A 13,196-nucleotide genomic window follows, 5' to 3' on the forward strand; every position below is an offset into this window, starting at 1 on the left:
TATTAATGCATATCTTGTACTAGAAATATATACGAATCTTTAACAATAAACATGGCTTGTTTGACCAAAGAGAAATGACCTAAAACCTTATTTTATATTTTTTTTGTTCAAGAACTCCTCCTAAATGATAAGTTAGGACCACCAAATTTAGCATGCACCTTCCTCTTCTAACCTAAAGCAAGGTCAGGATTTGGTTGTGCCAGGAAAATGGGATGTGCCTGGAATTTGATTGTTTTAAATACCCTGGAAAGGGAGGGGACTGATCAGAGGGCCAGTTATACCACAGAGTCACCACTGGGGGCAGCAAATATAGGGGACAGCTATACTACAGAGTGACTACAGGAAGACAGCGGCCAGCTGGGGCCAGGGTTCGCCATCTTTCTGGCCACCAACCCAGGTAAGCAGGGCCCCTTTCCCAACCCCCTCCTCACCAAGCCTTCAGCCACAGCAGGAAACCCAGTCAGCCCAACCACCAAGGCTGGGCAATGAAAAGCCCTCTCCCCGAGGAGACACTGCCCACCCCCACTGGGGCACCCAGAGTGCTGGCCTCCCAGTCAGCCTGCATGGCCCTCCTGCCCCCCCTCTGGACTGGGAAGTGCCAGCTTGTGCAACATCATCTGCCCCCCCCCGGACCAGGACTGGAGAGCGCCTGCATGACACCCCCTATGCTGGCCTACCCCGGGGAGAAGCTGGTGGCAAGGTGCACATCACACCTCCCACATGGACAAGCCAGTGGGTGGGGTGTGCGGTCCCCATGGCTCTGGACCTCTCCACAGGGAGAAGCCAACAGGCACCCCCACCCTCTGTCTTGGGCCTCCTCCTCCCAACGACCTGCCCTGAGCCACCCACATCTCCAAGACCTTGCCCTGACTCTTGCACTCCCACTCCTCCACCACCAGCCGCATGTCCTGAAGGACTTGGGCAACACTGGTAAAGTCTTCTAGTGCAATATATACAGATAATATTACAACAGGAATTATCCCTGCTCTAAAATCAGTGTAAATTAGGGAGAAAAAAGAAACTGAAGGCTTTAAAAAGAAAGGCTGCTCTAACAAAGTTGCAAAATACTTTATACAACAACGCAGTTTGGGTGAGATAGAATTTGGACACTGCATTGGGGAAACTGATGCATTTTGTAGCTATAACACAGTGTGGCAAGGGCCCCTCTTCTCCAAGCCACTACTGGGGTTTTGCAGCGGGTCTCAGTGGTAGGGAGCCCAAGCCAGGGGCCCACAGGCTCCCTCCCCTGCTGCCTTTACCTAATGCTGGTCCAACTTGTTCTCTCCTTTTCTTCCTCTCTGCCTCTCCACCACCTTCCTTTCGTCCTCTCACTCCTCTCCCTAGCCTCCAACTGATGAGGCTTTTAAAGGCCCTCAGAGAGTCAGCAGAGAAGTCAGCTGGCCCCAATTTGCCTGAGCCAGCTCCCTCCCAGCTGCACCTAATTGTGCTGCAGTTCTCTGCTTTTCTAACAGGAGTTTTTCCCTTTTGGGCTGCCTTTTCGCCTCTCTGCAACAGCTCCCTGGCCTGACCCTGTCACACATCCCCCCCCTCTGCTCAACCCCATGGGGTTGGGTTACTTGGGTCGGACAACAATGCACCCTTGACAACCCGTCTGCATTCCCATGCTGGGTCCCTGATCTGTGTTGCACACGGAAGTGGAAGGGCTGCAGGGACAGGAACCATCGGGTAACCCTCGCATTTCTGTCCTTGTTTCGGTGCATCCACTGCAGAGGCGCATGATCGGTGACCAGGGTAAACTTCCGCCCGAGAAGGTAGTAGCGAAGGCTTTCCATGGCCCACTTTACTGCAAGACATTCTCTTTCTACCACGGCATAATTTTGTTCCCTCGGCAGAAGCTTCCTGCTGAGGTACAGGATTGGGTGCTCCTCTTCTCCCACCATTTGAGACAATACAGCTCCCAGTCCTACTTCGGAGGCATCCGTCTGCAAGATAAACTCCTTCTTAAAATCAGGGGCTATGAGAACTGGATTGCCACAGAGGGCATTCTTGAGATCTTTAAAAGCTTCTTCCGTTTCCATGGTCCACTTTACAATGTCGGGACCACGTGCTCTAGTCAGGTTGGTCAGAGGGCAGGCCCTGGAGGCAAAGTTGGGGATGAACCTGCGGTAATACCCCACCAACCCTAAGAACGCCCTGACCTGCTTTTTCCGGGTTGGTCGGGGCCAATTCTGTATTGCATCCACTTTGTTGAGCTGGGGCCTCACTACCCCCCTTCCCACAATATACCCAAGATATTTGGCCTCGGCCAGTCCAATTGTACACTTTGCGGGATTCGCCGTAAGTCCTGCTCTTCTTAATGTCTCCAATACTGCCTCTACTTTTTCAATGTGTGTGTCCCAGTTAGGACTGTGGACCACAACATCGTCCAAATAGGCAGCTGCGTACTTGGCATGAGGCCGCAACAGCTTGTCCATGAGCCTTTGAAACGTTGCAGGAGCCCCATGCAAACCAAAAGGGAGGACCGTGTACTGAAAGAGACCCTCCGGAGTTGAAAAGGCTGTCTTTTCTTTGGCCCCTGGTGCTAAGGGGATCTGCCAGTAACCCTTAGTCAAATCGAGGGTGGATAGAAATCGGGCCTTGCCCAGTTGGTCAATGAGTTCATCCACCCTTGGCATGGGATAGGCATCAAATTTGGATACTTCGTTTAATTTTCGAAAGTCATTGCAAAAACGCCGGCTTCCATCTGGCTTGGGCACCATAACAATAGGGCTAGACCACTGGCTATGGGACTCTTCAATGACTCCGAGCTTCAGCATTTTCTCCACTTCAGCTTGGACCTCTTTTCGTTTTGCCTCAGGTATCCGGTATGGCTTAACGTGCACCTTCACCCCGGGGTCTGTGATGATGTCATGGTAAACCTCCGTAGTTCTACCCGGTTCTGTCGAAAACACATCCTGATTCCTCTCAATCATGTCGGCTGCTTCAGCCTGTTGGTCTGGGGTCAGTTCGGGAGATATTCCCACCTGCCTTGGTGGGTTTTCCCCTTGGGGTGGTGGCCCCAGCACAACCAAGGCCACTTCTCTGTCTCGCCAGGGTTTTAGCAGGTTGACATGATATACCTGCTCAGGCTTTCGCCGGCCAGGCTGGCGAACCTTATAGTTGACCTCTCCCACTGCTTCTATTATTTCATATGGCCCCTGCCATTGGGCTAGGAGCTTACTCTCCGCTGTCGGCACTAGCGCCATCACCCGGTCTCCCACCTGGAACTTCCGGGCGGTTGCTCGCCGGTTGTAATAGACCTGTTGGGCTTCCTGTGCCTTTTCTAGGTGCTCCCGCACTATGGGGGTGACTCTGGCTATCCTGTCCCTCATTTGGAGCACATGATCAACTATATTTCTCCCCAGGTTAGGCTGTTCCTCCCAGGCTTCCTTAGCAAGGTCTAGTATGCCCCGTGGGTTACGCCCATACAAAAGTTCAAACGGGGAGAAGCCAGTCGACGCTTGGGGAACCTCCCTTACTGCAAACATGAGGTAGGGTAGTAGCATATCCCAATCTTTGCCATCCCGGCTTACCACTTTCTTGAGCATACTTTTTAGTGTCCTGTTAAACCGTTCAACTAGACCATCGGTTTGAGGATGGTATACCGAGGTCCGCAGGGCCCGTATGCGGAGCAAGGTACACAAGTCTTTCATAAGCTTGGACACAAAGGGGGTCCCTTGGTCCGTTAGGATTTCTTTAGGAATCCCTACCCTAGAAAATATTTGAATTAGTTCCTTAGCGATGGTCTTGGATAGGGTGTTGCGTAGGGGCACTGCCTCTGGGTATCGAGTAGCATAGTCCACTACAACTAGTATGCTCTGATGGCCCCGGGCAGACTTCTCTAGTGGGCCAACTATGTCCATAGCGATCCGTTCAAAGGGGATTTCAATTATTGGTAGGGGTACTAATGGGGCCCTCAGGTGTGGTCGGGGCCCATGTAGTTGGCACTCCGGGCAGGAAGCACAATACCTCTGGACTTCTACATAGATCCCAGGCCAAAAGAACCTCCTAAGAATGCGGTCCAGGGTCTTATCCACCCCTAGATGTCCTCCAAATAGATGACTGTGTGCCAATTCCAGTATTGCCCTCTGGTGCTTCCGGGGTACCAAGAGTTGCTCCACCTCTTGGCCCTGTATATGAACTACCCTATAAAGAAGATCCCCCTTGATTATATAGAAGGGCCCCGTGCCCTTGTTCCTCCCCTCCACTGGGACCCCATTAACTTCAACCACCTCCTTACGGATATTCTGATACAGTGGATCATTGGCTTGGTCCTGCCCAAAGGTCTCCCTTGGGGATTTCACCTGCTCAGGCTCCAGGGAACCTAGCCCCCTTTCCTCCCTTGATGAGCTGGGCCCTGCTTCAGGCTCATCCTGTCCTGGGGCTTCGGCTCTAGTAGTTGGGTAGGCCTCCCCTTCTACCCGTGTCTGTTTCCGACCTTGGGTCAAGATCATGGTCCCCAATTTCTTTGAGGCCCTCCTCTCCCGTCGGGTTTTCCGGGGCTCCCCAGGCACCGAGAACAGGTCCTGGGAGAACTCATGGAAGGCTGGGAGGGAGCTATCCTCCTCCTCCCAGTCCCGTGGTAGTAGGTCACTAAACCTGGGGAAGTCTCGCCCAATGACCACCGGGTAGGGGAGCCTTGGGACCACCCCCACGGTTACCTCTGTAACCCGCCCTTGTACTTCTATTTCCACAGGGATGGTGGGGTAATAACTAGTATCCCCATGTACACAAGATACTCCAGTGTACTTGGCTCGAGTCAGCTGATTTTGCCCCACTAGCTTCCCTGAGACCAATGTAACCGCACTCCCGGAATCTACTAAGGCAGTGGTTTCTACCCCATTCATTTTCACGGGCTGGGTATACTGATGGGGGCCCACTGCTACCCCTACGAGGTTAACTAGAACACTTTGTAGGTTCCCCAGGTCACATTGCATAGGTTCGTCTATGTTAGGGCACTGAACCGCAATATGCCCTATCTCCCCACAGGCATAACACCTATAACCTGGGCGGGACAGCCCCTTTCGTTTTGGGCTGTTGGGTCTTGATCCCTGGCCCTCTCCTGTCCAGACCCCAAGGTCTCTTGCCCGTCCCGGCCTCTCTTCCGCCTCTTTTCTTCCTGTCTGGACTCGGTCGGAAACTTCAGGGGCACGGGTCCTTGGGAGGAAGGTGGACCTTCTGCTCTGCTGCACCTCGACTCTGGGGCTGCGGGAAAGTCCCTTAGCTGTCAATCGCCTCTCAACGAGAGCCACCAGTTCATCAAATGTCGTGGGGTCATTCTGGCCCACCCATTCCCGAAGGTCTGGGGGTAAACCCCTCATGTACCGATCAAGAACGATCACCTCGATAATCTTGTCGGGGTTGTGGATGTCGGGCCGCAGCCACTTCCGGGCCAGATGAACCAGATCAAACAACTGAGTTCTGGGGCCCTGGTCATCTCGATATCGCCAATTGTGAAATCTCTGGGCTCTCACTGCGACCGTGACCCCAGCCCGTGCCAGGATCTCTGCTTTCAGCTGGGGGTAGTCGGATGCAGCTTCCTCTGCCATGTCAAGGTATGCCTTCTGGGCTTCCCCGCTCAGAAAAGGGGCTAGAATGCTGGCCCACTGAGCTTGAGGCCAGGCCTCCCGCAAAGCTGTCCTTTCGAAGGCCAAGAGGTAGGCCTCAACCTCATCGTCTTTTGTCATTTTCTGTAAGTAGAAATTGGCCCGCAAGGGTCGAACCCCATCTTGATCACGTACCTGGACTGTCAGGGCTTTCAGCTGGGTCACCACCTCCTGCAGGGTGGCCCTGTCCTGGGCTACTTGACTCATCAACAACTGGTTGGTTTCTTGTTGGAGCCGCACCGACTCCTGCTGGGCAGCTGCTTGCACCCGAGTAGCCTCTTGTTGAGCCGCCGTGGCCTGCACCAGTGCTTTTACCAGGTCCTCCATGGGTACTTTGCTTTGCGAGGGGCCAACTTAGCTAGATTTGGGTTGCTGTGAGACCTCACAGCCAAAGACCCCACTCCTGGTACCACGTGTGGCAAGGGCCCCTCTTCTCCAAGCCACTACTGGGGTTTTGCAGCGGGTCTCAGTGGTAGGGAGCCCAAGCCAGGGGCCCACAGGCTCCCTCCCCTGCTGCCTTTACCTAATGCTGGTCCAACTTGTTCTCTCCTTTTCTTCCTCTCTGCCTCTCCACCACCTTCCTTTCGTCCTCTCACTCCTCTCCCTAGCCTCCAACTGATGAGGCTTTTAAAGGCCCTCAGAGAGTCAGCAGAGAAGTCAGCTGGCCCCAATTTGCCTGAGCCAGCTCCCTCCCAGCTGCACCTAATTGTGCTGCAGTTCTCTGCTTTTCTAACAGGAGTTTTTCCCTTTTGGGCTGCCTTTTCGCCTCTCTGCAACAGCTCCCTGGCCTGACCCTGTCACAACAGGCACACAACACCACAAAAGGATTCTGTAACTAAAACATCATACAACTTTATAAAATATCTTGGAGATTCAGAGAAGCTAAAATAAGTGACAACTTTCCTGTCCTAGAACATGTAGCTTTCCATACTAGCAGAGCTTACAACTACACGCAGTCCCCAACTTACTAAAGGGTTACATTCCGAACACCTGGTCGTAACTCGATTTGGTCATAAGTCGAAAATACCCTAAACGTGCTGCCTGCGCTGTTCGAAAAACTTGATGTACATGGTTCTCAACTAAAAAAATATTATAATGGGGTTAATGGGAGGTTGGTCGTTAGTACAGATGGTCGTACGTCAGTGTATTCATAAGTTGGGGAGAGACTGTACTACAAACTGGAAGAAGGTTGATGACTGATGAAAATCAAATGGCTACTTTTCTGTCTATGCTACAGTTTTGCCTGGGGCAGTTTGTGGGCCATCTGACTCACAAGTATAGAGAAGAACCACATTGAGGGCAGGTGGTGGTTCCCTCCTCCCCTCTTGCTACACCCCCCAATCCAAACTGTTCAATTTTACATGCTTAAAATGCTGCTGAGATTTTAGACTTTTCCTTATACTGCTGTCAACTGACAAACATAACCCTTGTTTAATCTGAATTTAACTGGGCCAGTTAAAGTTGGCAGCTAAATCTAAATCATTTCCTGGCTGGCATGTCAATTTGGCACGTACCATATATCAAAAAACAAAAATCACACCTCAATTTTGTGTGAATAATTAACACACATTTGCTCTTATTCTGATTATCCTTCTATACAAACTTTCTTAGTGGCTTTAAGTCTACATTTTCATGACTGATCTAGGATGCTGTATTATTTGAATATCAATTGTATAATACTCCCAGGACTGTAAGGAAAAACAAAATCACAGATATGTTCCAGTGTGTTTCCTAAGAGATGGACTAATTCTAGTAAATACTAAAAAGATAAAAGAAAAAAGTGAGAGGGAAATAGAGGAGGCTAATAAGCACTATTCAAAAACTGTATATCATAGACAAGAAATCCAAAATTTTTATACAGTTATTGGATTCTGACAGATGTATATAATCTGGATTTAGAAAAATACCCATTTTTCAATATTCTGATATTTAAGATAAAAAGATCAGCAATGGAGGAATTATCAATCTAGATATAAAAACAATCTAAATACTGTACCATACAACACTACTGCTCTTAAAAATAAACGAACAAAAATCCCCATCATACATGCAGCTGCTTTTGTCACCTCATACTATTTAATTGGCATAGGCTGAATATAAAAATACAAGAGAGGAAAATATTTTTCCTTCACAAGAAGCTTCTTGTATTATTAATACAATTAAACAAATGGATCTCTTGCCATGTCACACTGCAACTTTGGTTTAAATTTTCTTCAGTCGGACTTCGAACGTTTAGTTCATTTAAGTATTTAAGAAAAAGAAAATACAAAAACCTATTAACATGCTACCATAATTTAGGACTAGGATATTAGAGTTCTATATTCAATGAAATAAGCGCTACAAAATTTAACTAGCCCCTACCCCAAAAATAAACATGAAGACATCTCACCAGACAATGCTCGACGTGTGTTATTTCGCGAGTGTCTCTTTGGAAGGGAACGAAGTACTGCGGATGAGACATTGCGAAGGGTTTGGCTCACTCTTGTTTGTAACCTGTAATGACCGTCTCGGCCTTCCCTTAAAAACTCATGTAGAGACATGGATGTATTCCTGTATTTTCACAAAGTTTTTCAACAAAGGAAAAAGTTAATTTTTCAGACCAGTGTTCTAATGAAATGTCCAAATGCCAATAGCACCACAAAAAAGTGTTTTCCTCCAGTAATCCCAGTTAGGGGATGACATTCAAAAGTTATTAAAAAAATAGGAGTGACATAGTGACAGAGGTTTTAAGAACTAGAAATAGGTGCAATTATTTGTACTGTTCATGCTCAGAAACCAAAGCTTGTTCCTTACCAAACAGGATATAATAAACTATTGGAGTATTTCAACCAACAGAAAAGACCAAGATAATTTCTAGATGAAGCTACAAGATTTCAAGTTCATCTAACACCTTAACACTGAAAGTATGCCATCTTGATACAGAATAATACATTCACAGCTCTCTCATCTTCAGTGGCAGCAGATAAAAATTCTCACTTAAGCAGACGAGACTAGCACAAAAACCAACAGCAAAAAGTGTTCAACACCACCTATTTTTCATTGTCTAGTGCTGCAACTTTAAAAAACAATTTCATGCTGTATTAGATGAAATCAAGAAGACACATCCAGTTGATAATTCTTTACCACAGCATGCGCTGTCCCAGGGTATCAAAGAGCTATTTTTCATTTCCAAGTAACACTGGCTCTGTTTGAATCCTTCTCGCTGAAGTGCAGGAATATTCCATTGTTGCAAGGTGACATCTTAAGTTTTCAGTGAAGAAGCGCACTTGGCAGTCCTTTTCAAGCATTCACAAATCAGCACTCAGGCAGGCAGAAATCTAATGCTGAAACTCACTACGCTTTCTGTGCCCACATCTGCATCAGCCTATATCCCCTGAAGGCCAGCATTGTGCCAATACCAGTAAAACCAAAGAAAATATAGATGCCAGTACAATGCTGTACACTAGAAAGAGTGTACTTTTTCATCAATTTAGTCTGGTTAGGATTTTCATCCTCTATAAAACATAGAAAACCTGTATAGAATAAACCTTTCGAAATCAAAGTGAGTTTTCATACCATGCAAGCTGAAGTCTTATAAAAGAAAATCTTGAATCTTCCTAGGAGTTTAACAAGCAGCTAACAATGGGAAGGAAGGGAAGAGAGGGGGAACGGAACCCTGCCTTCTTAAAACATAGCAGGAAATTCTGTACTGTCTGCTCTCCCATCTCTTTCAGTGTGGGAGAAAGAGGAAATTGATAACACTGCTTTATTTGGCAGTCATCTCTTTCCATAACATTCTGTTTATATTTAACTACTGGTGTATCTTGTGATTTACCACAATTTCCATTATATTTGAGATAGAGCTAGTTGATATGCAGTCTTTTCCAAACCCTCTCTGAAATTCTTCAAGTGAGCTAAAGATAGAATTTGAAAAAAGGAGTCTATTATACTAAATATCAATTGCTTCCTAGAATATTTGTAGAGATACAAGGTAGGTGAACAGTATTTTTGACCAATTTAGGTTAGTGAACAGGGCAAGCTTTCAAGAATACTTATAGTCAGATGAAAATGACCTAGATAGGCTGTCACTGCAGTGGAATACATGCTATCTGCAAACCTTTTTCTGCTCTTGGTTAGGGGTGTTTATACTAATGTAACATTTACTATAGAATATGCTAATATACCAAAAAAGCCTTGTTCACCAATGATAAAGCATAGGTAATTTATTTTATTCTAAATGAAATGTATATGACAGTGGAATTCATGGGGTGGTTGAAAAACACATTCTTAATGATTATATCCTTTTCACCTGTAGTCAATGAGTCTTGAGTGCTGCAGGTGTCTGGGTGATGACAGTAAAGGAAGGAGAATCCATATCAAATAACTTATGCTGAAGCCCTCCACCCTCCTTACACAGAGAAATCAGGAGCCCCAGAGGTGAATAAAATTTCTACTGCATAACATTTCTACTGAACAAAATAAGAAGTCAGGCCTACTCTGCCTTGTTGAGAAAGATGAACTGTTGCAGTTGTGATGTATAGAATACTAAACTTTAAATTAAAAAAAAAAGACTCAGAGGGTAACTATTAGTCTGTAAAAACAACAAGGAGGCCTGTGACACCTTAGCCCTGATCAAATAACAATTGGAGCATCCACACTACCAAGCCTATTGTATTTGTAATAAGGGACTGGTTATTTCAAAATAATAACTCCTGCTTTCCACAAGGAAGAACGCTAACTTCAAAATAGTTATTTTGAAATGATGGTAGTGTGGACATTCCATTATTTTAAAATAGCTACTCCCCAGAGTCATTCAAAGTAATTACTCCTTAGTGCTTCTTGGTGCTCTAAGTCGAGGTAATACGGCCACATTAAAGGAAGCCTGCCAAGGAGTTATTTTGAGGTTTCCCTATAGCATGGGCATGCTATTTCAAAATAGTTATTTCGGGAGTAGTTATTTTGAAATGATTTCCCAATGTGGACATGCCTTTAGGATTTATTAGGGCATAAGGCAGTGATTTTAACCATGAAAACTTATGCCCCAATAGATCTGTTAGTCTCTAAGGCTATGTCCACACATCAGGGCAAAACTCAAATTAAGCTATGCAACTTGAGTTACTCAATTACTGAAGTCGTAGCTGAAGTCGAAATGGCTTCATTCGGCTTTTAGCACTGTCTACACAACAGGAAGTTGAAAGAAGAACACTCTTTTTTTGAGGGCAGGAAGTAATGTGTGTGTATGTGTGTGAGAGAGAGAACGAGCTTTATATCTTCTTTAGTTTATACCTTTAGCGGCAGCTCTATCTTCTTTGGTTTAACCTTGGAGTGATAATTTCTCAACTTTAATGTTACCCCAAAATATTCTCACTGGAGACCACCCAGGGTTACACTAGTATGGATTTATTGCTTGAAGAAATCACAGGCATATGGGTTGCAGAAGGAGCCAAGGCATGTAGATCCTGGAGGGTCGGTCTACTCATCGTGGCTGGGGAAGCTGGTCAGGAAGAGAGACACCGGCTGTAGAGAGGAGTTTCTCAGGACCAGGGGAAGAAAGAGAGAATCTCACATGTGTTCCCTCTCCTTAAATAGTGTTTGAATGCTCCTGTGACTCATTCACCTCACCATCAGGGAGCATGCCCAGACTTCCCTTTATCCAGCAAAAGCAGCAGTCTATGATGACTCATCACCATGTGCTCCAGTCTTAGCAACTCCAAAAAAACCCACACTCACACTCTGGCTGTATCTGGACTACATTCCTTTTTTGGTAAAGGGATATAAATTAGGCAAATGAAGCTGGGATTTAAATATCCCATGCTTCATTTCCATAATGGCAGCTGACGCTTTTTTCACAACAGGGCATTTTTGGAAAAAAACAAAAAAACAAACAAACAAACAAAAAATACCTGGCAGTTTAGATGAAAATCTCTCGAAAATAAAACCCTTTTTCAAAAGATCCCGTAAATCTCATTTTTTGAGGAGTACAGGATCTTTTGAAAAAGGGTTTTATTTTTGAAAAATTCCCATCTAAACTGCCGGGGTTTTTTCAAAAAAGCCCCATTTCGGAAAAAAGAGGCTTCATTTGCAGTATCAACATGCCTAATTTATATCTCTTTACCGAAAAAGGGATGTAGTCTAGACCTATCTCCCCTCCCCCTTCATTCACTCAGGGGAGAATGCAAGTTAGAGCAACTCATAAGCAAGGTGGTTGAGAGTTACAAGATTACGAAGTTTTACAAAGATCACAATGAGTTGCAAGGTTTGACAAAGTTTAAAACCTTAGACCTTACAGTTTAGTGTAGTTTCTGAAAATGCATGTGTATAAATCAAGTAAGTTCAGGTGGAGGCTTTTTATGCAACAACTGATACACTATATGCAAATATTCACTTTCCAGGTTGATTGTTAATTTGCTATAATAAATACTTAGGCCTTTACAAAATTGTTGTGTTAGGTTGATCACACTCAGACTCATCCCACACATCAACACAAAACTGGGTGAAGGAAAATCAGGTACAGCATGCACAAAACAATTGTTTTGGACATTTTCATTGTACTAGATGTTCAATGCCTATGCCACAAAGAGAAAAAGTGGGATTCACATTTTGTGACAGATATAAAAAAATCATCTTTTGGCAGTGCTCCACATTTTCTTGAGTAAATGACTTACAAGGGGCAATAAGATGGCGCTGGTCACATGCAGTTACAGAGCAGGCTAGCTCAGTAAAAGCAAGTGCACCTCAGAGTTTAGTACTCGGTTTCTGAATAGAGGTCTTTGCACGATCAGACAGCACTTGCTGCTGACAGCATAGACCAGCCAAATGGACATTCCCCATAGCTGGTCGTCAGGTTTTGTGTTAGCTGGTGCGTGCTAGCTGCGCACTCTCCTGAGCTGTTGGATGCTTCTGTGGAACAGTGTTTCTTAAACTTTTTGGGACCATGGAACATCAAAATTTTTTTTTCCCCATGCAGAACACCTATGAAAATTTTCTTTAAAAAAAAATTGTCAGACAAAAAAAGACAAAAACAAAGAAACAACAAAAACAAAGAAGAGGTCACAGCACACCCGTGAGTTGTTCACGGAACACCAGTGTTATGTGGAACACAGTTTAAGAAACACTGCTGTAGAACACTGACAAACTGTGTGCGTCAATGTTCCCCTATAGTGTGACACACAATGGAGTGCTACCAGCTGATTAAGTTACTCTTAGTTCAAATAGTGCTGGAGCCTTCTGTGGTGCTGAAGGCTCTCGGTTCAAACTCTTCTGATGACATGTGCGTGGAAATCACTACATTTACGCCGGAGCAATATTTCTCTATACTCTCTACACCTACTTCCTATGTACACTATGCCACAAAGGATGAATAGTACCCTTTCTTGATTAAGTTGAAAGATTCAGGACACGAACTCCAAGAGTACCAAAGACCCACAATCCCACTAAAATCAGGGCCTAAGTCACAATCACATTGCTTCAAGTAGCTTTTAATTTTCTTTCATGTGCTTAAATTTGTTCTTAGCAAAGAAATTAATCACAACAATGGCTACTGCAATACACAATCAGAAGGAAACAGATGGTGTGATGCAGGATTTCCCAAACATCAGCCATACTCACATC

General features: G+C 45.5%; 1 protein-coding gene across 14 annotated transcripts in view; it reads right to left on the bottom strand.

Moving 5' to 3' along the window:
- The window catches only part of MCF2L (MCF.2 cell line derived transforming sequence like), a 249,952-nt gene that overhangs the window by 152,847 nt on the left and 83,909 nt on the right, over window positions 1-13,196 (bottom strand). For 2 of the 14 annotated variants that reach the window (XM_089775871.1, XM_075917251.2), the window contains exon 1: window positions 7,996-9,210. The exons of the other annotated variants lie outside the window; for them this stretch is intronic. In XM_089775871.1, coding sequence (XP_089631997.1) covers window positions 7,996-8,146 — 151 coding nt within the window. In that variant the 5' untranslated portion in view covers window positions 8,147-9,210. Of the gene's footprint in view, window positions 1-7,995; window positions 9,211-13,196 lie in introns of those variants that run through there. 14 annotated transcript variants of the gene reach the window in all.

This window comes from Pelodiscus sinensis, chromosome 1 (assembly GCF_052426305.1).
Source record: "Pelodiscus sinensis isolate ZL-2025 chromosome 1, ASM5242630v1, whole genome shotgun sequence".
Classification (NCBI taxonomy): domain Eukaryota; kingdom Metazoa; phylum Chordata; order Testudines; family Trionychidae; genus Pelodiscus; species Pelodiscus sinensis.